The sequence below is a fragment of the Cavia porcellus genome, unplaced genomic scaffold (genome assembly GCF_034190915.1).
Source record: "Cavia porcellus strain 051 isolate PalLab524CR breed Dunkin Hartley unplaced genomic scaffold, mCavPor4.1 scaffold_25, whole genome shotgun sequence".
Classification (NCBI taxonomy): Eukaryota; Metazoa; Chordata; class Mammalia; order Rodentia; family Caviidae; genus Cavia; species Cavia porcellus.
In genome coordinates this window covers 19,483,093-19,507,989 of record NW_026947508.1, presented here as the reverse complement: position 1 = coordinate 19,507,989, position 24,897 = coordinate 19,483,093, and the positions used below count along the sequence as shown (strand labels likewise).

At 39.7% G+C, this 24,897-nt stretch overlaps 1 protein-coding gene and 1 non-coding gene across 2 annotated transcripts; one reads left to right on the top strand and one right to left on the bottom strand.

The window, feature by feature from the left end:
- The first annotated feature begins 979 nt into the window (after positions 1–979).
- On the top strand, positions 980–24,735 carry Aunip (aurora kinase A and ninein interacting protein). The gene is made up of 3 exons (XM_003471317.4): positions 980–1,552; positions 22,349–22,484; positions 23,733–24,735. Exons 1-3 carry the CDS (start codon positions 1,475–1,477, stop codon positions 24,572–24,574), a joined length of 1,056 nt encoding a protein of 351 aa, XP_003471365.1. The 5' UTR covers positions 980–1,474; the 3' UTR covers positions 24,575–24,735.
- LOC111757218 (5S ribosomal RNA) lies at positions 12,535–12,653 on the bottom strand. The gene has a single exon (XR_002791600.1). It is a non-coding gene; the product is annotated as a 5S ribosomal RNA (ribosomal RNA).
- Positions 24,736–24,897: the final 162 nt, after the last annotated feature.

Below are 24,897 nucleotides of genomic sequence, written 5' to 3'. Positions count from 1 at the left end.
ACATAAATATGATTCTTTTTGGTAAGAGAGTAGGGGAGAGATTTAATACTGAAGTTTTAAGAATAGTTACAAGCATAAGTCTAAAGTATATATAATTTGACAAAGATTTCAAGTTTTGGTTTTCCCTTCAATCAGGGAGAATTTTTCTATGTTAACACTTCTGGGTTTTGTTTAGTTTTTGAGTCAGGGTCTTGTTACATATAATCCAGGCTGGTCTTTTTTTTTTTTTTTTTTTTTTGTAGACATAGGCTTACTATGTAGTACAGATTGCCTTGAACTTGCTTATGTAGCCCAAACTGGCCTTGGTGATCACTCCTGGTGATCTTCCTGTCTCAGCCTCCCAACTACTGGAATTACAGGCATGCAACATCACTCTGGGCTCTAATTTTTTGTGTATATTAAAACATACAGTATATTAAAACAAACACATGGGCTGGGGATACAGGGATAGTGTGCTTGCCTAACAAGCGCAAGGCTGAGGAGGTTTCAGCTCCCAGTAACACAACAACACACATTCATCTGGAGATGGCAGTAAAGTCTTTGCATTTCCAAAGGGATTCCAGAATTTACAAAGCACTTTCACAAAGGTTACCTCATTGAGCTTTAAAATTCCAAGACACATAGTAAGTACTTGAAAGTAGGACCGAAGGCCAATTTGTTTAAGCCACAGTCTGCTGGTCTAAACTCTTGGCCTCAAGGATTCTCCTGCCTCAGCTTCCCAAGCAGCTGGGAGAACAGGTGCTCAGTATCACATCCAGTGTAAATCTGGTTGAATTTCAAGTTTTCAAAATCATCTTCCATGTGACTTCGTAGTCTTATTATTGTTTTAATTACGAAAGTAATTAACAAACCCGAGGGTTTTTTTTTTTTTTCTTTTTTATCTGTATCGGGGATCGAACTGATCGACCGCCTGCTTGCAGGGCAGGCGCTTATGCCGCTGAGCTAAACCTCCAGGCCCGCCCCCCCCCGCCCGAGGTTTTTTTTTGTACCGGGGGTCAAACTCACCACCTAGCACTTGCCAGGCTGACGTTTATGCCGCTAAGCTAAATCCCCAATCCCCAGAGTGGTACTGAGGACTCCACTTTGGAGTCGGGAACCTGAATCCTCTGGAAGGCTGCAGTGATACAGAACACCTTGCATCCGAGTTTTTTTTTTTTTAACAATGCAGTTAAGAAAAACGAAAGAAACGGGTATCTCTGGCACGCTGAAAATCCATTCATTCCCACGACAGCGTTGCCAAAACACTTCTGCGGAGTCGGAAAGAACAGGAATCTCCCGCGCCCAAGGATCCGCCGCAGCACTGGGCGGCGCTCCGAGACGGGGCGGGGCATGCGTCTAACGGCGGCGGTGTGGCTCCGCCCCCCGCGTTGGCGCGCGATCCAAAAGTCGGCGCAGGAGGTTGCGTGAGTTTCCAGACGCTTCCCTGTGGTACCCTGAGGCCGGGAGACCTGTACGCTCTGTCTCCTCAGCCGCCATGAAGCGGAGAGGCCCCGAGAAGGACGCGTGCGGCGTGTGGCTGGACACTGAGGCGCTGAAGAGGCGGAAAGTGCAGGTGGGTCTGAATGTGGGGAGACGAGAGGGCTTGGGGAGAGGTTAGGGCCTGGAGGCGCGAGAGGAGAGGAATTTGGGTGTCTGGGTGGAGTACCGGGCGGAGAAAGGAACAGCTCTGGGGACTCAATAGCGAGAGGGGTTGGGGTCTGAAGAAAGTTGAAAAAATGGAATCTGGGGAGGGAGGAGAGATGTAAGCGGAAGGAGGGAGCGGGCTTGCAGGCAGTCGGGAGACGGGGCCGCAGGCTTTCGAGGTGCGGGGAGAAGGTGGAGCAGGTTTGCCGCAGTTGAGCTGAGCACACCCCGCGGGGATGGTAGGTTCCGCTGCGGACGGTACTCCGAAGAGGTTCAGATGTGGGCAGATAGGTGCAAAGGCATATTTAGAAATTCTGACCCCAGGACCTGTTTCTGCCCAGCTTGCCAGCTTACCGGCCATCTATCTGCGAGTGACTTTGGGGAAATAAAAATAGAATATACGGGAAAGGGAGCTGGTCTAACATTCAGGGTCAGGTGGGCGCTAGATTCTGTATTTTAGGTACTTAGTATGCAGTGTGTGTATCGTTACTCTTACTGGCAACGGGGAAACTGAGGTTGAGTAACTATAACTCACCTAAGAGAGGGCGCAAATCTAACTCAGATCTACCACCTAAGCAAAAAGTCTTTAGTTATTCAGAACAAACAAAAGTATTGAACGTTTTATTTTAAGCGTTGTGCTATTTCTCTTGTTAGGCCATTTGGTATAACTCTATGTGGTAGACAGTACAGTGATACTCATATATCAAAAACCTAGGCTCTCTGGCCGATGATATACCTCAGTGGCATAAGCAACTGCCTGGCTAGCTCAAGATCCTGCATTCCATTCCGAGTACCAAAAAAACCCAAACAAAAAACAAAGTAAAAAAAAAAAAAAAAAAAAAAACCACCAAGACTCAGAAGAATGCAAAACGTTGGACTCTTGCTGTTAAGGTGCTTACAGTCTATAGGAGGAAAATGAGTGATATGGAAATATAATACTTAACATGTATTGAATGCTTACTAGGTGTCAGGCATTTTTCTGGGACTCTGCCTGCCTTATGAATAGCAGGTGCTCCTCTGCTATTCTGACTGTTGCAAAGGTTAGTGGTCTTAAATCACTAGAGGCAGGTAAGTGGTTTCAAGGGAAATGAGATTTTGGAGACCAGAAAGATTTCTGTGACTTGGGGTTATGACCTGGATTTAACTGAAGAGGAGTTGAGGTAAGTTGGATAGTTTGATCAAGTCTAACGACCAAGTGGCTAACCTAAATATCTAAACCATGATTGAGAATCTTTCCTGTATTTAGTTACAACCTGCTGAATAAAAATCAAATTGTGGGCCCTTAAAATAAAAAGCATCTTAACCAGGTGTGGTGGCACACAGCTGTAATCCACGCACACCAGGTGGCTGAGGCTGGAGGATCACTTCAATTCCAGCTTGGATAATTTATTAACATTTATTCCATCAGCAGATTCTCTGGACTCTGCTTTAAGTGTATTTATGTTGTGTCTCAGGGTGTGCCTTCCTGCTCTGCTGGAATGAGCATCAGCTGGGATCAGAAACTCAACATCAGTAATAAAGGGACCTAAGTTTGGAATGGAGAACACTATTTGTAAAAAGTATGAGATAGTTATTGTTCTTTCAGAAGAAGAAGAGGAAGAAGATGAAAAAGACAGCTACCTTGTGTGAGATGAGGGAAGGGGGCCCTGGAAGATAGATAACCATTGGCCTTTGTCCTCAGCATTTTTTTTTTTTTTTGTCTTTTTCTTTTTTATCATTACCGGGGATTGAATTTACGACCACACACTTGCATGGCAGGCGCTTATGCCGCTGAGCTAAATCCCCAGCCCCTTCCTCAGCATTTTTTGTACTTTGGAGGACAACTCCCCTTTGTCATTGGTTCTCTGGCCTGTTGGTGGTTGAGTCCAGGGCCAAAAGGACCTTAAACCCCAGTGCCATGGCCTATTGCTTGTGTGCACATTCCTGTGTGGGCTTTTGTTTGTTTTCCCTTGTCTACTTGTCCTTGTCAGGGCTTTCTCTCTGGGATTTATAGGTTGGTTAAAAGGTCCTTCCATACAAGGTCAGTTAGTGATTAAGTAAGGGGATGTGTGTGTATCTAATGCAATAATGTAATGACTGGGAATATATATATATTTTTGTACCCTAGATAAAATGGGTAACACCACCTCCTTTTTTGTCTCCTTAGCATTTATTGAAGGTGGGGAGGGGTGGCTATTTTTAGTGCCCTTAGCTACCTCCCTGCACTGCCTATCACCTTTTCCCCTTTTCTTGTTTGTTGCTCACTGCACTAAAGTTTTGACTTTCCAGTCTGTATTAGCCAGAAAACCTAACAAGGCCCCTATTCTATTTTTACTCTACCTACAAACTCCTTTCTCCTGCATTTGGAATCATTAATTCTCACTACCACCTGAGCCAGAATGATTTTTTGCTCATCCATATTTAATCCTATTTCTCCATTAAAAACCAGAATCTTTATAAGGCTCGTGAACAGCATCTGACCATGCTTGTGTTCTCACATTTTTTAGACCTCATTAATTTGTTTCTTCCGGCTACACCCTGCTCCAACCATACTATCCTCCTTGTTCTTCAAGTGAAATACAGCTGTGGTTGGCATTTTTATATTCCTCTATAGGGATAAGATAGCCACATGACTTATCAATGATTTCTCTGTTAGCTCCCATAAAATAGCAATCCTTCCTTTGTCCTTGTGCCTCGTACTCCCTCACCATCTTTTTTTTTTCCCCCAGACAGAGTTGCCTCTATAGGTCAACGGCAGTCCTGCCTCAGCCTCCCAAGTGCTAGGGGTACAGTGCTGGGCAAGTGCTTTACCATTGGGGTTACAACCCCAGCCTTTGTTTCTAGGTTTTCTTGGTATCACCAGCCCAGCTTTGGAGTTGTCTTTTTAAAAAATAGAAAATTTTATTTTATTTTATAGAAACTGAAAAGGATCGATAAAAGTATTGAAGTCCAAGATGTCAGCTTTAGCCCTCATATAAAAGGCTTTATATTAAAAATTATAAATTGAGCTCTTCTCATACAGAGTTAGGGCTTAGTCCCTTGTGACAGTTTCTAGCTATACCCCAGTTTCTCAATATGATCAATCTGAAAACTGCCTTAAACAACTGCTCCCGAGTAACCACTTTTATCCAACCAGGTTAGCCTGTTGGACCAGTCCTGTTGTCCCTCATACCTCACATGTAATGTGCAGATATGACAACCTCTCAGTCTCTGGAATTCACGCCTGATTGTTTTAGACCTACCAATTAAGACTCCCCGGGAGAAGTCTGTTTGGATAACTCCCTGGACTCACTACTGTACTGTAAAGGCATTAATTCACAAGTCCCTCTTTCTCTTTCTCCATGTATTGACTTCTGTGTTTGTGGTCTCCAACTATGCCACTAGGGCTATTAGGAATTTTAATTTCATTTTATTTCTCCTAATCTTTGGAGAAGTATTCATTGTCTCCCTTTTAAAGCTGAAGATTGAAGTTCAGATGTTTAGAGATTTGCTCAAGATTACATCAGAGCACAGTAAATGCAGCTCTGGGATTTGATTCTAGGTTTCCCCCCCCCCCCCCCCCCCCCCGCACTGAGATCAAACCTGGGGCCTAGTACATGTTAGGCAAGTGCTTTACCACTGGGTTACCAGGTTTTGTGGTAGTTTGTTGTATAGCATTAGAAAATGAATACAGATTTTGGTCAGGGGAGGGGACTTAGCAAAAGCCTAAAATATTAATGGGTTTGGAATGTGACAGTGGTGATACCTGGAAGGACTTCGGTGAAAAAGGTACTGAAAACCATGAGTGCTTTTAAGAAATGGTTTCTTAGGCTGGGGATTTAGCTCAGCGGCATAAGCGCCTGCCTTGCAAGCAGGCAGTCGTGAGTTTGATCCCTGGTACCGATTAAAAAAAAAAAAGAAAAAGAAAAATGGCTTCTAGGAAGGGAGCATAGCTCAGTAGTTGAGTACTTGACGTGCATTGGGTTAGATTCCCATCACTGCAATAATCAAAAACAACTAAAGCCTCCTTGTTGTAGAATTATTATGGCTTTTGGGATTGCTATGGGTAAGGGTTTAAAGAAAAGTAGGAAGAATCTCACTGGAAACTGGAGGATGTGGTAGTCCTCTAGATTTGATCTTTTCTTGGAAGCAATTTCTCAGATGTTAGCATTTGTCTGCCATCTAGAGAGTCAGCAGTTTTCAAAGTCAGGAGGTCCAGTCTCCTTTTTTGTTTTTTGGGCTTTTTTGTAGTGTAGGCTGACTTAACCTCACTTACATAACTGAAGCTGGCCTCAAACTCACAGAGATCCTCCTGCCTCAGCCTTCTTGAATGCTAGGATTATAGGCGTGTGCCAACACACCTAGCTTTTTTTTTTAAACAGTTCTTTCTTTAGTTTATCTCTCTTTGGCAACCAGTGGTAATCTCAGTACTCAGGAGTCTGAGGCAGGAGGATCACCAGCCTGAACTAAATAGTGAGTTCAAGGCCAAGCTAGACTACAGAGTGAGACCCAGTCTCCAAAAACATAAACAAAAGTCAGAGGTTTAGCTCAGTGTGTAAGTGCCTGCTTGGTAAGTGCAAGGTCCTGAGTTTGATCCCCAGCATCAAAAAAGAAAAAAACCAAAAAACAAAACCGGATAGCACATTCAACTCAGTTTGAAAATCTTGGTGATATCACCCAGTTACATTTTCTACTTCCATATAACTACAGCCAACAATGTTAAACTTTCTCTCACTGATAATGATGCTCCATCTTCCAATTTATCTTTTTTTTTAGTTTTTATTTGCATTTCTTATTTATACATATATATACACATACACTTTTTTTTCCAGCTTCTCACACTAACAAGACAATGTTTATACATGTGTCTGATTTATTTTACTAATGAGTATGTTCTCAAGTTGCATCCATTTACCTATAAAAGTGTCCAGTTTATCCTGCTTTATAACTGAGTAGTACTCCATGGTATAAAAATACCACATATTTTTTTATCCATTCTTCAGTTGATTTAGGTTGTTTACAAGATCTGGCTATTATAAACTGTGCTGCTATAATCATGAATGCACATTGTATCACTGTGTTATGATGTTTTTGATTCTTTTGAGAAGATACCCAGAGGGGGAATATCTGAGTTGAATGGAATCTCCACACTGACTTCCACAGTGGTTGCACCAGTCTACACTCCCACCAACAGTGGAAAAAGGTTCTTTTTTCTCCACAGCCCCTCCAGGATTTGTTATTGGTTGATTTCTTGATATTAACCATTCTTTCTGGGATGAATGGAATCTCAGTGTTGTTTTAATTTGCATCTCTCAAGTGACCAGTGATGTTGAACATTTTTTCACGTATTTACTTGCTGTTTATATTTCTTCATTTGAGAAGTATGTATTCATCTCAGATGCCCATTTTTGGATTGAGTCTTTAAATCTGGGAGGACTGATTTTTTTTGAGTTCTTTATATGTGCTTAATAGTAATCTTTTGAGAACAGCTGGCAGACATTTTTTCATCCTCTAAATAGAGTATCATGTCACCTGCAAATAATAATAGTTTGATTTCTTCCTTTCTTATCTTTATTCCTTTAATTTCTTTCTCTTGTCTAATTGTTCTGGCTAAAGTTTCCAGGACTGTGTTGAGTAAGAGTGGTGACAGTGGACATCCTTGTCTTGTTCCTGGTTTTAGAGTGAAAGCTTTCAGTTTTTGTCTATTTAGTATGATGTTGCCTGTTAGTTTGTCATAGATGACCTTTATCAGATTGAGATAAACACCATATATTCAAATTTTCTGAAGGATTTTTATCATGAGTGGGTGCTGGGCTTTGTCAAAATCTTTTTCTGCATCTATTCAGATGATCATATGATTTTTGTCCTTGGCTCTATTAATATGGTATATTACATTTATGGATTTATGTATGTTGAACCATCCCTGCATCCCTGGGATGATTATGGTGTGCAGTCTTTGACGATTTGCTGCAGTCTGTTTTCCAGTAGCTTATTGACGATTTTTGCATCAATGTGCATTAGGGAGATTGGCCTGTAATTCTCATTCTTAGTTGGGTCCTTCTCTAGTTTTGGAATGAGAGCAATGCTTGCTTCCAGGAATGAATTTGGAAGTGTTGCTTCCCTTTCAATTTCATTAAAGAGTTTGAGAAGTAGTGGTGTTAGGTCTTCAATCTTGCGGAATTCAGCAGTGATATCAGGGCCTGGGCTTTTCTTTCTTGATAGGTTTTTAATCACATCTTCAATTTCATTTATTGATACTGGTTTATTTAGGATTTTTATATCTTGATTAAGCTTTGGTAATTCATATGTATATAGCAATCTATTTTTTCTGTATTTTCCTTATTAGAATACAAGTTTTCAAAGTAGATATAGATAATTTTCTGGATTTCTGCAGGGTCTATTGTGATTTCACCCTTTTCATTCCTAATTACATGGATTTGAGTTTTTCCTCTTTTTGATAAAGTTGACTAAGGGTTTATGAATTTTATTTAATCTTTCAGAGAACCAACTCTTCGATTCATTGATTTTTTTTTTTTTTTTTGTGCCTTTTTTTTTTTTTTTTTTTGTATTGGGGATCAAACTCACAATCTCACATTTGGCAGGCAGGTGCTTACGTCACTGAGCTAAATTGCCAGCCCTATATTCTTTTTTTAGTCTCCAGTGTGTTCATTTCTGCTCTGATCCTTATAATTTCCTTCTTGTACAAGCTTTTGGTTTAGCCAGCTCTTCTTTTTCTAGAAGTCTGAGGTTTACTATTAAGTTGTTTATATGTGCTTGCTCTGTTTTCCTGATATGAGTATTTACTGATATAAGTTTCCCTCTTATTTACTGTTTTTATTGTGTCCTACAAGTTCTGGTATGTTGTATTGTCATTATCATTCAACTGTAACAACTGTCTCATTTCTTAATTTCATCTGTGACTCATTGGTTGTTCAGTAGGATACTACTTAATTTCCATGTGTTTATGAAGTTCTTGTGGTTTCCTCTGGCATGGATTTCCAGTTTCATTGCACTGTGGTCTGATAGTATGCATGGGATAATTTCAATTCCTTTGCATTTACTTAAGCATGTTCTATGAGCCAGTATATGGTTTGTTTTGGAGAATGTCCTCTGTGCAGCTGAGAAGAATGTGTATTCTGATGTGGGTGGAACACTCTATAGACATCTACTAAGTCCATTTGCTCAAAAATTTGATTTAGTTCTAATATTTCATTATTGATTTATTGTCTAGTTGATCTGTCTTTTTGTGACAGTGGAGTATTGAGGTCTCCCAGTACCACTGTATTAGGGCTTATTTGAGTTTTATTTTATTATTATTATTTTTTTTTATTTTAAAGGTAGTAAAATAGAACATGACAGAACAAAGCCAGTTGAAACAATGCACTGAAATTGGTACAGAACGTCACAGCAGGTTACCAGGATAACAGTAATAGGTACCATAGTATATCTCTTGATCTTCACAAGAGATCAGGTATAGCAAAATCAAACCAAATACAGAGCATTATAGAACTTATCAAAACAATATTGAATAGAGCAACACAATCACAACAAAGCAAAATAGTGATAACAATAACTGCCTTCAGAGCGATGGTAGAAGGAAATCCCCCTATTTGCTATATTGTATACGGTCATCCTCCCAAGAGATGCTTAGACCTCTGGCTCACATTTGCTAAGTGGTGGTGGTGGGGAATGTTTGATTCTCAGCCCAAGCCTGGTAGGCTCAAGGCTGCCTACCAGGGAACCAAGTGGGTTGCTTTGTTGCCCAGTGGCTTAAGTTCCAACGTGGTACGGATCTTGGGAGACACTGGTTGGTTCTCTCCCAGGGTTGCCTGCTGCTTGTTTGAGCCACGGCTGCTTATCAGGGAGGCGAGCAGGTTCCTTTGTTCTTATTTGATTTTTCATGTCCCTTAATAATTGTTTTATATAGTTGGGTGTACTGTTGCATATATATTTGTGATTGTTTTCTCTTCCTCTTGGATTACCTTTATGAGGATGTATGACCTTCTTTATCTCTCCTAGTCAATCTTGGCTTGAAATTTACTTTGTCTGCAAATAGAATAGCTACTTCTGCTTTTTTCTGTCACATGGAGTATTGTTTTCCATCGTTTGACTTTCAGTCTATGAATTTCTTTTTGAATTAAATGTGTTTCTTGTATGCAGCATATTATTGGGTCTTGCTTCTTGATCCATTCTGTCAGTCTGTGTCTGTTGACTGGTGAATTAAGAACATTAACACTGATGGCTATAACTGATATATATTGACTTATCCTTGTCATGTCATTTTCTTGTTGTTGGCACCTCTCCTTTTTTTCCTTTCTTCTAATTGTTTGCCTCTCCTTGTGGATTCCTTCTGTTGGGGTTCATGGAACTATAGTCCTTATTATCTCTTTCTAGAATGTCCTTTAGAACAGTTTGGAGTTCTGGTTTGGTGGTCATAAATTTACTCAGATGTTCTTTGTCATGGAATATCTTAGTTCTCCATCAATTTTGAAAGATAGTTTTGTGGGATAATCAGTTGGGTTGAAAATTGTTTTCCTTTAGAACTGGGAGCACTTCACTGCAAGTTCTACTTGACTTGAAAGTTTATGCTGAGAAGTCAGCTGTGATTCTGATGGGCTTTCCTTTATAGGTGATTTGTTTCATTTCCCTAGCAGCTTTTAAGATTTTATTCTTGTGTTGTATTTCTGGAATCTTGACTATGATATGTCTGGATGTAAATTTTTTTGATCATTGCTAATTGGAGTTTTGTCTGCCTCACTTATTTGTATGTCAACTTCTTTTTCTCTACCAGGAAAGTTTTCTGTCACGATGTCTGTGAACATGTTTTTAATGTCATTTGTGGTATCTCCTGCTTGTTCATTCATTGATTCCAATTAATCTTAAGTTATTCTTCTTTGTCTCATCTAGCAACTACTGGATTGATTTCTGACGGTGGTCCCTTGCTAGTTTTGAGAAATCTGTCTTTTCTTGGTTGCTAACTACAAGCCTGTCTTCAATATCTGAGATTCTGTCTGCACATTGGCCAAATCTGCTTTGGATACTTTCAGTGGAGTATTTATTTTCTTGGATATCTGCTTGAATCTGTTTTATGGATTCCATTTGTTTCCTATGCTGTACTTCCATAATTTGCTTAAACTTGTCTATTTTTTTGTCTGTGTTTGTTCTAATGTCGTTAAGCATGGTGTGTGTTTTGGTAATCTCTGTAGTTATTTCAGAGGTTATTTCTGATTTCATTTTTGCAGAGCTTCAATTGCTTTTTTGTTTCTACTTCAGAGAGACCTGGTGGGAGGGTTTTGGACTGTGCTTCCTCTTTGCCTCTTGGGTTTGCATTTGGTGAACTAGATGTCTGGGGTTTAATCTTGTTTAAGTGTCTTCTCATTTCTTTTCTAAGTTTAATTTCTGGGGTGATGCTTGTAAGTTGGCTATGGTGGGTAGTATTTAGAACCCTTACTGATTACTTCTCTGAGGTATCTTCCAGGTGTAGCTAGTTTCTGGATTTTGAGTCTGTTGGAAGATCTTACTTCTTCAGTTTGTTGGAAATGAGAAGTTGTTGCTTTTTTGGCCTAGTCCCTGGTTCTTGGCACTGTGCCACAGTATTCTCTGTGACCCTTAGTTAATCTCAGTCATGGATTATCAGGGCCAACAGCTGTTTAGAACAGTTATGTCAGTTTTGGCTGTAGCGGTACCAGTAGCATCAAACACAGCCTATAAAACAACAAAACTGAGCTAATCTTTAATTTGCAACTTTTAACTGTATGAACTAGATTTATGATTATATAACAAAATATAAAACAAACTGGATAATTATATATAATATATAAGTCTTTAATGTGTCAATTTTGCCCTTGGGTTAAAATTTAAAATAGATTAAGAAGAAAATAGGGAACTGGAAAAAGAGAAAGAGATTTCAAGTAAAATTGGAGGACAAAGTTGGATCATACCAATTGGGGGGAACAGGTGCAGAAGACTGAAGGAAAAGAGAGACAAAAGAGATAAAAGGAAGAACAGAACCACACCCACAGAGAGGTTAGGAACCACTCTCATATTCACTCAGAAAAAAAAAGTTGGGGGCTGGGGATTTAGCTCAGTGGCATAAGCGCCTGCCTTGCAAGTGTGTGGTCATGAGTTCGATCTCCGGTACCGATAAAAAAGAAAAAGACAAGAAAAAAAAATTGAAGGAGAAAGAGAAAAGAAAAATCAAACAAACAACAACAAAAAAAACTAAACCAAAACAAGAAAAACAGATAGTCCACTTCTAGGATTCTCCCTGGTTTCTACGACAACCTGTGGAGACAGAGTCCTGAATTGTACTGCTCTATTTGAGCAAGCCAGCAGCTGCTTTATGGCAGATAACCTTAGCAGGCCTGTCCTGAGACCAGAATCACTGAGATCACCACAGTCCAAGCAGTTTCCACAGGTCTGTGCCCAGCTAGGAGATGCTGGAGGACCAGCAGCAGTTCTGGAACCAGGCTTATCCAGCTTGACCCCAAAATGGCTCCTGGCCAGTCGCTCTCTCCCATGGGATGACTGAGTCCTCTGCACTCACCCCCAGCCAGTGCAGTCTTCCAGGCCTGCAGCTCCCCTCCACTGCTGTGTCTCTCTGCAGAGGCCTTTGAGGTCATAGTCACCATGAGTCCTCAGGTTCCAACAGCTCCTCTCACGCAGTGAGTCTGGCTCAGGGAGAAGGTACCACCAGCTACCACCTTCTTTGTTGAAGTTTTTCTTTTTATTCTCTGTTGGCTTCAGTTGGCACTTCAGATTCTTCCTGGATCCAGGGGACCCATTTCCTTCCTTCTTGTCTTCCTCATGATGCTGTATTCTAGTGTCTGGATGGTGACTCTGTTTTCTCTGTTGCTTACTGCTTTGCCATCTTCCCAGAAGTCTAGATTTTAGAATACCATTGACTGGCAACTCACTTGCCACCCTACGTTTTTTTTTTTTTTTTTTTTTTAAAGCCTACAGCACCCGGTATTCCCAGGCGGTCTCCCATCCAAGTACTAACCAGGCCCGACCCTGCTTAGCTTCCGAGATCAGACGAGATCGGGCGCGTTCAGGGTGGTATGGCCGTAGACCACCCTACGTTTTTTGTGATGGGGTGGTTTGTTTTGTTTTGTGTGTGGGGATTTTTTTTTTTTTTTTTTTTTTTTTTTTTGGTACCAGGAATTGAACTCAGGACCTCACACTTGCCAAGCAGGCACTGTGTCCCTGGCCTGTTTGTCTCTATTCAGTTCAGGTTGGTTTCAAACTACAGGCAACCTTTCTGCTTCCGCCCCCAAAGTGTTGGGATTTAAGGCATGTGCCACTTTCTTTTTTTTTTTTTTTTTTTTTTTTTTTTTTTTGAGACAAGATCTCACTATGTAGTTCAGGCTGACCTTGACCTCAGGGTGATCCTCCTGCCTCTGCTGCTGCCTCCTGAATGCTGGGGTTATAGGTGCACACCACCACACCTGGCCTCTATAGCAGTTTTGATATACTTGTTCCACAGTTGTATGTTGGGTACACTGAGGGAAGATAACTTGTCTCTAGTTCACAGGTCTGTGAATTTAAAGAAACTGTACTTAAACTATATGTGCAGACTACATGTGTACTTGTTTTAGGTGCCAGTATATCTGATTTTGAGCTGATGCTGTGAAGGTATGAGACTTGAAGGGATTCAGGAGCAGTTGCTATATTTTACAGATGGCAAAAATGTTAAGTAGTTTATGGCAAGAGGGTAAACTGATGGCTTAAAACTATGTTCACATTTTTCCCTCCAAAAGAGGAAGCTTAATTGCTGTGCTCTTTTTTGTACTGGACTTGGTGACTTGCTTCTGATGAATAGAATATTGAGGGAAGTGATGGTGTGAGTTCTGACTGAGCCATAAATGGTACTGTGGGCTCCTTGGGTCACTTACTGTGAGGCACGTTTGCATCTGTGTTGCTCTATGGAGAGGTCAGTGTAGCCTGAGTATGAAGACCTCTGCTAATAGTCATGTTAGTGAGCTAAGAAGTTAATTCTTCTGCCCCAATTAAAGCTTCAGGTGATTATAGCAGAGCCAACATCATGATTAGACTCAGGAGAGACCCTGAGTCAGAACCACTAAGTTGAGGTCTATGTTCCTAACCTCCTGAAACTGCGTGAAGTAAATGTTTGTTGTTTGAAGATGTTAAATTTTATGGTAATTTATTATATTGCATTAGATAATTCAGAAAATACAAAAAAAGACTTACAAACAGTAGAAACTTTAGCACCATTTTCAGTAATGGATCGAACAGTTAGGCAAAGATCAAAAAGGAAAGACTTGAGTATCACTATAAACCAAGTAGACCTAAGCCAGGTGTGGTGGCACATGCCTGTAATTCCAGCGCTGGGCAGGCTGAGGCAGGAGGATTACCATGTGAGGCAAGCCTAAGCTACATAGTGAGTTCAGTGCCAGACTGAATAATATAGGAAGACCTTGTCTTTAAAAAAAAAAAACACAAGTAGACATAACAGATATATAATACAGAACAGTCCACTTAGCAACAACAGAATGCACAGTCTTCTCAGTTGTATATGGAACATTCTCTAGGAGTTCTAGGCTGTAAAACAAATCTCAATAAATTTAGAAAAATCGAAACCATGTAAGTGATAGTCTCCATAATAGACTGAAACTAGAAGTAAATAATACCAAATAAAAGTGGAAAATTCACAGGAAGTGTTAAAATTCAACAACACATTGTAAATAATTGGAGAGAGGAGTCAAATCAGAAGAAAAATTAGAAAGGACTTCAAGGTAAATGAAAACCAAACACAGCGTACCAAAATTTATGGGATGCAGCTAACAAGTATGGTTTAAGGAATATTCATGAATAAACACATTAAAAAGAATCTTAAAACTACTTTTCCACCTGAACAAACTAGAAAAAATGCAAACTTAAATTCAAAGCAAGCATGGAAGGAAATAATAAAACTAATGTGAAAATAAATGTAGTAAAGACTAGAAAAAATAAATGAGATTAAAAGTTGTTTCTTTGAAAAAGATCAGTGAATGACAAACTTTTAATAGAGTGATCAGTAGTGAAAGGGACGAGTCAAATTGCTAAAATCAGTAATGAAAGAAGAAAAACACTATTGACCTTGTAAAAATAATAAACCTTTTTCTTTTCCTTTGTACTGAGGATTGAACCAGGCCTTTGTGCTGAGCTACATCCTCACCCTTTTTTAAAAAATTTTTATTTTGAGACAGTCTTGCTAAGTTGGCAGGCTGGGCTCAAACTTGTGATCCTTCTGTCTCAGCTTCCCAGAATACTGAGATTCTATACCAAATTTAAGTAATTATATTCCAACAAATTGAGATGAGTTAGGTAAAATGGGTGAATTCTTAGAAAGTCACAGGTTACTAAAAATTAATTTGAGAAACAATCTAAGTAGATCTGTAACAGATTAAGTAGTATAACTTCACTGGTGAATTCCACCAAATATTTAAAGCATTAATACAAATCCTACACAAACTTTTCCCCAAAAAAATGGAAAAGGGGAAGATACTTCCCAATTCATTCTGAGGCTACTGTTACCCTGATACCAAAACCAGGCCTAGGCATCCCAAGAAAACTTGGGCCAATATCCTTTCTGAAAATACATTTAAAAAGTATTGAGCAGAGCGTGCTGTATTCCCAGCACCTGGCAGGCTGAGGCAGGAAGATTGCTGCAAGCTCAAGAATAACCTGGACTGCATAGTGAGTTCAATACTAGCTCGAAACTACAAAGCAAGACCATGTCTCAAAAAAATGACATAAGTGTTTATTGGTAAAGTGCTTGCCTAGCAGGCACAAAGCCCTGGATTCCATCCTCAGCATTTCAAACAAAAAAATAAATAAAAGACAACAAAATACAAGCAAATCTAGCAACACAAAAAGAATTAGAGCTGGGCATTGGTGGCACATGCCTGTAATCCCAGGCCTCGAGAGGCTGAGGCAGGAGAATCACTGTAAGTTTGAGACCAGCCTGAGCTACAAAGTGAATTCTAGGCTAAGCTGAACTGTATAGTGAAACCCTGTCTCAAAAATGACCTACCGCAAAATTTTTTCCTCAAATAATATTCATAATATAGGGTTTTTTTGTTTTTGGTGAGAATAGTTGGTTTTTTGAGCAGTGTTGTACAATGTAGTTTCAGTTGGCCTTGAACTCTGTGTAGCCCAGGCTGGCCTCAAACTTATGGCAGTTCTCCTGCCTGAGCCTCCCAAGTGCTAGGTTTATAGGTATGTACCACCACAGCTAGCCTGTTACTTAAGGTTAGGTTAAATTTGAAGATTAATGTAATATGTTAATATAGTAAAAGATAAGAACCATGTGATCATTTCAGATACAAGGAAAAAGCATTTGACATAAACCATTCCAAGACTGAAACATTCAGTGAGCTGGGCATGGCAGGACATGAGTATAGTCCCAGCACTCTGGGAAGTTGAAGAATGTTCTTTTCTGGGGGTAATGAAAAATGTTCTAAAATTATATTAGCCAATCTTTGTGAATACACTAAAAAATGCTTAACTGGGTATTTAGTGACCTTTGTGGTATGCGAAGTATATCTAAGTAAAACAATTAAAAGCTTTGTGGAAGAAGTGGCATTTTGAAGCAGACTTTAAAGCAAATGTTACATTTTGTTGAAAATACCAACTGCAAGTTTGTGGGCTTTCCAGCCACTCCTAGGTTTGGCAGTTCACTTGAAAGACATATAATTTACTCAAAACTGTTAGTTTTCATTACAGTTTATCAGCAAAGTGATACAGATGAAAGTTAGCCAGTGGCAGGGGAGGTGGGGCACATAGGGCAGCATCTAGAACTCCAAGCCCGAGGCTTCCAGTATCCTCTCAGTGAAGCACTGGACAGCCCTGCGTGCAGCAGCTGTGTGTGATAGTATATACACAGAATACTACTAATCATGGAAATTCACTTGCATCTGGGGGTCCCGAGTTTTTACTGGGGGTCAGTCACCTAGACATGGCTGACCAACCTGTGTGGCCTACCTTAGTTTCAGCTGAAGGTTCAGCTGAAACTGCATAGCTCCAAATCCCCAACACAACTCATTTTGATAGCATAGACAATACAGTGTGACCCAAAGGCCTCTGAGTTAAAAACAAACAAGCAAACAAAACTCCATGAAGAAGTGTGTTCCAATGATTTGGAGAATACTTGTCAGGAGCTGACAGCAAAGGCCGGGATATCTCTTTGATAAGATTCTTCACTACATAGCAAGTAACACAATTTGACTAAAGCACAGGGCATTTGTTGGAGAGTCAAAGGCTGTGTTAGGAGGGTAAAACAGTATCGTGTTGGGAATTAATGCAATTTGATGTAATAGGAGCTCTTTCTTTTTTTTTTTTTTTTTTTTGTCTTTTTCCTTTTTACCGGTACCAGGGATCGAACTCACAACTGCCTGCTTTCAAGGCAGGCGCTTATGCCGCTGAGCTAAATCCCCAGCCCCAATAGGAGCTCTTTCTAAGATTAATGTGGTTATGTATGGTACCTTGAAAGTTTGACTAGAAGAATTTAGAAGATACATGTTTAAGAACTAGAAAGGGCCTAATCTATAATAGTAGTTGAAAATTAATCACTTTTCATTGATTATTTCTCCATAATTACATATCTAAAACATTTTTATCCCTAAGGGCCCAAATGAGTTTGGGAAGGAAGTGTCTGTTAAATATTTTCCACACTGTGGTCTGGTTATCTGCAGCTCTTGGTGTCTCTTGCCTTTTAAAACCTTTTGTGTCTCCAGATCTGATTATTACAGTGACCTCTGACATGTATTACAGTTGTACTACAAGGACTTCTGACATCTTTTGCATGAGAAAATTCTCAGCAGGGTGCCCCCTTTTGTAAGGCTTGCTAATGCTAGTGGGTATAGATAAATCGGGCCTCTAATTTAGGAGTTGTGATAGTTAGAAGGTAATTTATTTTTCTGCCCTTCGGAGATTTTGTTAGGTTTAGTTGAAAAATCAGTGCCAGGTAGTTCTAGAAAAGCCTTGTGATAGTTTTCTGTTGTTAGGTTAGTTGGACTGAAAACTTTCACAGTTTTACAGTACTGTTTTACAGTAAACTTTTTTATGAGTGGGAGTGCAGTAACACTAAAATGTATAATACATAAGCCAGTAACGTTGTTTATTATCATTATCTGGTATTACGGACTTTATAGTTACATATAGTACATAATAGCTAATGATAATAAACCATATTTTATACTATTACACTGAACTTTTTGTATTCTTTTTACATAAATATCAACACAAACGGTGGGGGATTTAGCTTAGTGGTTCAAGCACTTGTTTGGTAAGTGCAAGGTCATGAGTTCAATCCCAGGTACCATTAAAAAAAAAATCAACACAAATGTGTGAATAATTTATTGTACTCCAATGTTACAGCTTTAATACTTTTGCGAGGCTAATGACTATGCTGTATTACTAATTCAACAAAAGTTCTTCAAGAGATGCATAATGATGACAGTCCTGACAGCCTTTCTTGTCCGACTCCTTGGGAATGCTCATGTAGCCCATGCCTAATTTGATACTGGCTTGGCAGTGCTGATTAGATTTTTCCATCTCAGATGCCATCGTATTAGTGGTATGAGGAACTAAAAAGGCAAGAGGAGACTCAGTGATGATGCTGTCAGTGATTCTAGAAGTGGGAAGAAAATGAGCCTTGCAAAGCATAAAGGACAAGGTGGCCTGGCAAAATCCAGTACATAGCACTTTATGTTTTCAAGCCATGTCAGTGTGTGTGGTAAATGTGACTTATGAAAGAAAAGGAAATTGGATCAAGTTATATACTAGTGTCATTACTTACTGGCTTTTGTGCAAGATCAAGTGCATATTATGCACTAATTTTTTTTTTTTTTGAGATGGGGTCTTACTATGTGGTTTTAGGCTGACCTTGAACTCACTGTGTAGCCCAGGCTACCCTCTTGCCCCAGTATCCACAATGCTGGGATTACAAGCTTGTGCTACCTTGCCTGGCTCTTAAGGGCATTCTTACAGGGTAAGAATTGTTAAACCTGGGTTAATGCTTAACAAGGGCTTCGGTAGGTAGGCTTTCTTACACTCTGTAGTGTACACACAGAAGCTGCTTTATATGAGGTAGGAATAATCAGCCAAAGATCCAGCTCCAGATGCTGTGTTCTTACTCAATTTCAATATTCCACTGAGACAAATGCAGATCCCTGAAGGCATACGTGTTCTGAGTTAGAACTGGGATAGTATTGCTTCTGATATCACTTTGACCTAAGGAAAGGATCTTCCTTCAACTGCTGCTAAGTATAGCTAACTCAGTGAAAAGCTTTATTTGCAGATATTCTGCCAATGAGGTCTTATTTTTCTGGTTATCTGTAATTTTCTAGAGTGTTCTTACAGGACTTAGCATAAATGTAGTCATTTAAGTATTAATATCTCATCTGTTTTTCTCCTAAGCTGCAGTTTTCCAGGGTAGAAACAGTTTGTTTTGTTCACTGTATTTCTGATAGCTAGCATATAGGTACTTAAATATGATTCACATTCTTTCACATTATCTGTGATCTGGGTCCCATAAAATTTGAACAGCTGTGTGCCAGGTTGGCTTGCTCATAATGGGTACGCCACATCCCATAAGCGAGCACCTCAAGAGAGCAAGACAAGTGCATGGCATTTTTATGACCTAGTTTTGGAAATCATGCAATGTTTCTATCATCATACTATATTGGTCAAAGTAATCTCCAGGTTCTACCCAAGTTCAAGGTGAGAGAATATGGACTTCTCCGCTTGAGAAAAGTATAATAGATTATAAAGCTAGCTCATCAAGTAGGAAAGCTGGTACTGGTTGTTTTTGAAAAAGAGTTTACAGTTTTCATATTTAGGAAAAGTTTTGGCTACTAAGGTATATTTTCTGTCTACTTCTAATCACGTGTTGAGACTGTGATTATATGTATTTTTTTTGATCTCACGGATTCTGACTATTCAGTTTCTGATTCTCTCTGCTTCACTTTAGATAGTTTGTATTGCTATCTTCAAGACCAGTTATATTTTGTCCTCTCAAAACAGTCTCTATTATTAAGCCCATGTAATGAATTTGCTTCAGTTCTCTCCTTAGGTTCATTTTTTCCCCCTTTATAATCCTTGAGCATGTTCTTAGTAACTATTTTAACTATGAACCCATCTGCTAATCCTGTTATTCCTGACATTGTTGGAGTCTGCTTATATTGACTCCCCTCACCCTAATTATAGGTTTGGTTTGGTTTTGGTACTGGGGATGGAACTTATGACCTTGCTCTTGCCAGTGCTTATGTCACTGAGCTGAATCCCTGGCCCTTTTTTTGTTTGTCTAGCAAGTTTTTATTGCATGCTAAGACCCCATGAATGCTATATTGCGGAGTATCTGGATTTTGTTTTCTTTAAATAATACTGAAAGTTCTGTGGGCAAATAATTACTTGCTAACTAGCTTTATATTTTCAAAATGTTCTTTTAAGCTTTGTTAAGGCAAGTTTGGGAAAGCTTTTGCTGTAAGGCTGCTAAGGGATGATTCTTGAGAACTCTATTGAGTGCCCTTGGTGTTCTAGACGGTGGGAACCAGCCTTGTACTAGCTCTGGGAATTGTTCAGCTTGCGATTTCAGCTTGCAGTATCTTTTTTTTTTGTCTGGCCTTAAATGGAGTTTCACCTTCATGTGTAGCTTTAATGGTCAGTGATTAAAGGGACCTATGTACATATTTCTGGAGGTCTTCTTTGAGCTGTAAATTCCAGCTACCTCAGTTTTCCAAAATCCCTATTCAGTCTACTCAATTCATCAGGACTGCACTGGCCTGGAAAGTGCTTCCAGGCAGTAAGCTAGGCTGAACACAGGGTTTACCTCACTTGTTTCTGTTTTCTCAGGAAACACAGATTACTATTATTCATAGTCCACAGTTTTAAAACCTTTTTTTTTTAAATTGGATTTTTTTTTCCACTGAAGCATTTTATTTATATGTTTTACATCTCTAGAAAAAGAATCCCAGGGTTTTCCCTCCTGTGTGTTTTTGTCGTGCTTCTTAGTGGTCCATGATGCCAGCTGAGGTGGTCAATACAATGAAACCAAACTGACGGGACGGGAGCAGATTATTCTGCCATTTTTCCAGGTCTTTCAGTTGAACATCAAACCTGGGGCTGATCACACCACACTTATTTAACCTGCCTGTGAGGTTCACAACAATTTTTCCAGCCCTGTGATCATCAATAATTTCAAATTCGCCAATGTAACCATGCTTCATCATCAGTTAGAAACCGGACGATGACTTTGAAGCACGGCCTAATAAGGATCTGGCATTTGCCTCTCAGCCAGGACATTCATGCGCACCATTATGGTGGCACTGTTTTGATTTTTTTTTTCTCCTTTAAATTAAAATAAAAATGTATCTTTGCAAGAGGCGGAGGCAGGAGGATTGCTGTGAGTTCAAGGCCATCCTGAACTGCATAGGGAAACTGTGTTTCAAAAAGACCCCCTAAATAAATGAATTAACAAATGAAAATTGTCTTTGATCTAGTTTTCTAGCTAGTTGTATTGGTAGAAGGAAAAGTTCCCTACTAGTACTACACGATTTTGAAATACAAGTTTTTACATACAGGATTTCCTTCTTTTAACCACACAGCTTAGTTTCCAAATATAAAAATCAAATGAAGTCAGCTTCATTTGGGTTCGAGTTTCATCTTACTTCCAATGTGCTATATCAATATTGACAAATCCCACATCTTCTTTGGCTGTTATAGCCAAACTGAACTGAATACAGCTCTACTTCTCAGGCATTCCAAAACAAGCAAATAAAAAGAAATTACAGTAAATAAGGATGAGGCTACAGTCATAGTGGACCAAGCTGACTTTTCAAATCTCTCTTGCTCACTTTCCCTTCTACACTCCAGTGTAAAAAGGCTTGAGAGCCAAGTGTGGCAGACTGGTGTTGCTTCACTGTTCCTCCTGTTACTCAGACAGCTTCTCTGGAGTGCTTTCTTTCTGTGTGCCAGGAGCTGTGTGACTCTTTCATGTGAATTCAGTAAGTTTTCGTAACTGCCCAATGGGTTAAAACTTTGTTTTTATTTTATTTTTTGTCTTTTTCCTTTTTATCGGCACCAGGGATCGAACTCACGACTGCCTGCTTCCAAGGCAGGTGCTTATGCCGCTGAGCTAAACTTCTAGCCCCCTCAATGGGTTAAAACTTTTATTACCACCATCTGAGAATAAGACTTGTACATAACTAAGGAATGGCAATGGCAAAACTAGCATTGATGTAAACCCTGGAGCCATGCTCTTAGCCATTATGTGACTGTATGAAAACTACTGAAAATAAATCACCTGTTACTGGTATAGAATCATTAAGCTGGGCATAGCGCACACCTTTATTTCCAGCTACTAGAAGACTGAGGGAAGAGACTTAGCTTGAGCATAGGAGTTTGAGACCAGCCTAGGCAACTTGAGACCCTGTCTCTTAAACAAAACAAAACATTATCCTTTAAATCTAAAGCACATCATTTCTGGACTCCCTTTAACAAATCATGTTTGTTTAGTCAGCTTGATTTTTATCAGAAAGCACAAACACTGTGCTATAGTTGTAATAGGTGAATCCTTAGAAAAATATTATCAGGACAGCAATAAATGGTGGAAAATGATGTCCAGCACAAACATCTCAGAGGAAGAATAGGTTGTAAGTGGAGCCCAGAGTCCAGGGTGGTTTTGTCACTGGTATTTATTGAATCTTTTGTCTGGCATCTCATTTAATATTATAGATTATCTTATTCTTTTTCTCTCTTTTCTCAGACACATTTAATTGAACCGAGCACCAAAATGCTAACGCTCCTTCCTCGAGAGAGAACACCTACTGTTTCTTTGACTCAAAGAATTTCGTCTGCAGGCAAACAGACCAGCATTGCTTCCTTCTTCACCTTATGGCCAGGTACGGTGACCCACTTGGGAGTACTTCATTGTCCAGGGAGAAAAAAGGAGTGTGTTCATTTCATGTTGGAACACTTATGAGTGAAACCATAGTATTGTTAAACTTAGCTGACATATTGTGTTATAAAAACACAGGTCATTGCTTTTTGGAAAGCAATATACACATGATTTACAAACATAGTTTTCTAGTTCTGTTTTACTCAGTCTAATACTAAATATTTGTATTTGCCGAGGGAGCAGTATCAGAAGAGGCTAGAATTTACACAGCAGGGTTCCTGCCAGGTGGAGTGCATCGGGAGTCAGAGTTGGAGTGTTCCAACTCTGACTCAGGCTTGCATTGCATAAACCTTCCAAGTGCACTGTCCCTTCCCCAAACAAAACATAAACACTCTTTGCTTTACATAACAGGGGAGGAATTTTTTCAAAACACATTTCCTATTTACATATTCTAGTATATTTTATCATTTTTTAGGCAAAGTTGAAAACTCCCACAGAACAGAACAGTTTCTACAGTATAATTCTTATTGGAGAAAGAAAGAGAAAATCATTTTGCTTCTTGTAATTAGACCTTACTTGATTTATGTGGGGTGAGAGTCCCATGTCATTCATCCTTAACAGGATCTATTCTACGCCTGACAAAATGGACAGGCTAGACGTTAGTATTGTTTTTGAAATTACTGTCTTTTCTGGTTGCCTTGACATCCTAAGTATATATTCACTCGCTTTTTTATGAAATGTTTCAGTAGTTGGGAACCTGTGTTGTTCTTACTATCACCAGAAGGTTTCAGATTTGTATAGTTAATGTGACTTTTGAGACCTTACAAAACTAGTGTGTGTTGAGCATTTTTTTTTAAAGGAAAGTATTCAGAGCTACATATTTGGCCAGGAAACTATTTAGTAGAAACTGTAGTAAATAAAAAAGCAAAACTGATATACCTCGTGTTAAGCCACATACGTGAAAACTAAGCTGGAAAAGTAGGCTGTGGTCTGATGGCATGCCATGTTTGACTTTATGAGGTAAAGGTCATGGGAAGCTTCCATATACAGTATTTCATTAGGGTAATATAAGATCTTATTTTAGAAAAAACATTCAGGAAAGACTAATGAGATTGAAAGGAACATCAGCTACAAAGTTATCTGAAGAACCTTAAATAATCCTGCCCTAGGTACTAATATTAGCTGGTATTGATTTTAGAAAAAGCCAGCTATTTTCCTACATTGTAATATTTGTCCACTCCTGTTTTACTAGGAATGAAAGATGTTGGTAACCAGAGAAGTATTTCATCTCATACACAAAGTCAAATCAACAAAGAGTCCGAGAAAGACACAACTCAGCTAGACAGTTTGATCCAGAACTCGGAGAATGACTGCATAGCATCCTCTCTGGCAACTTCAACCCCTGAAGACATCCAGGAAACTGGATTTTCTGATAAGTCCCACAAGACTTCTGGCCACCACAGTGTGAGAACCCCATTTCTGACCATGCCATCTTTGCCTCAACCTAATACCCTAGCCTGTGCTGAAGATAATAAAGCCCCACTGGCCTTTTCCTTCACCCAGAACTTGGAAAGTTCTTGTTTGCAGGACCAAAAGGAGGATTCTTCCAGGAAAAAGGAATGGTTTAATGGATCTGAGAACTATCAGGACATGGCGAGACATGTCAAACCACCTGTGGGTAAATGCCATCAGATCTTGGACAAAGCTAAATCAGAGAGGAAAGTATCTGCCAAAGAAAACAGGCGACCTTCTGTGTACCTCCAAACTTCCAGGGATTTTTGCAGTAGAGAAAACACAGAAGCAGTGAAACAAAACCCCTGTCTGGTTTCTGTGTTTTCCTGGCATAGTGAAAAGAATGACAAAGAATCCTGGAGTCAGCTTTTCACTGAAGACTCTCAGGGCCAACGAGTCATTGCACACAACATTAGAGCTCCTTTCCAAGATGTAAGCAACACTTGGCATCTGGGCCTAGGGTGTTTTTCAGCCAGGCCTCGGGCTGAATGCCAGGCTGAGCACAGTGAGCTAAATCAGCAGCCTGATTTGCTCCTTACCCAGGACTCTGAAGGTAATCAAGTTATCAAGCACCAATTTTGAATGTTTATATAAAGGTTTGGTTCTGAAAGCATCTTAAAAATGGTAGCATGTAAGAAAATACCTTTTAGGTACAGGTAGGGGTTGAGGTAGGCAGCATAGGATTAAGCTGTCATTATCAAGCCCTTTGTATAAATAAAGCAGGCAGCTGCCACTGATTGAGACAGTGTGACTGGAATTGTGCTTTTCTCTTAAGAAGGTGGCTGGTGAATTCCTTGACTGCGTCTGTGGTGAGTACTGTGGAAGCAGGGGATGAACTTACCCCTTCACTGAATAGTCCATCAGCCTGTGCAGAGCCCCCTGTGTCTTTTCAGATGCCTGGCTGG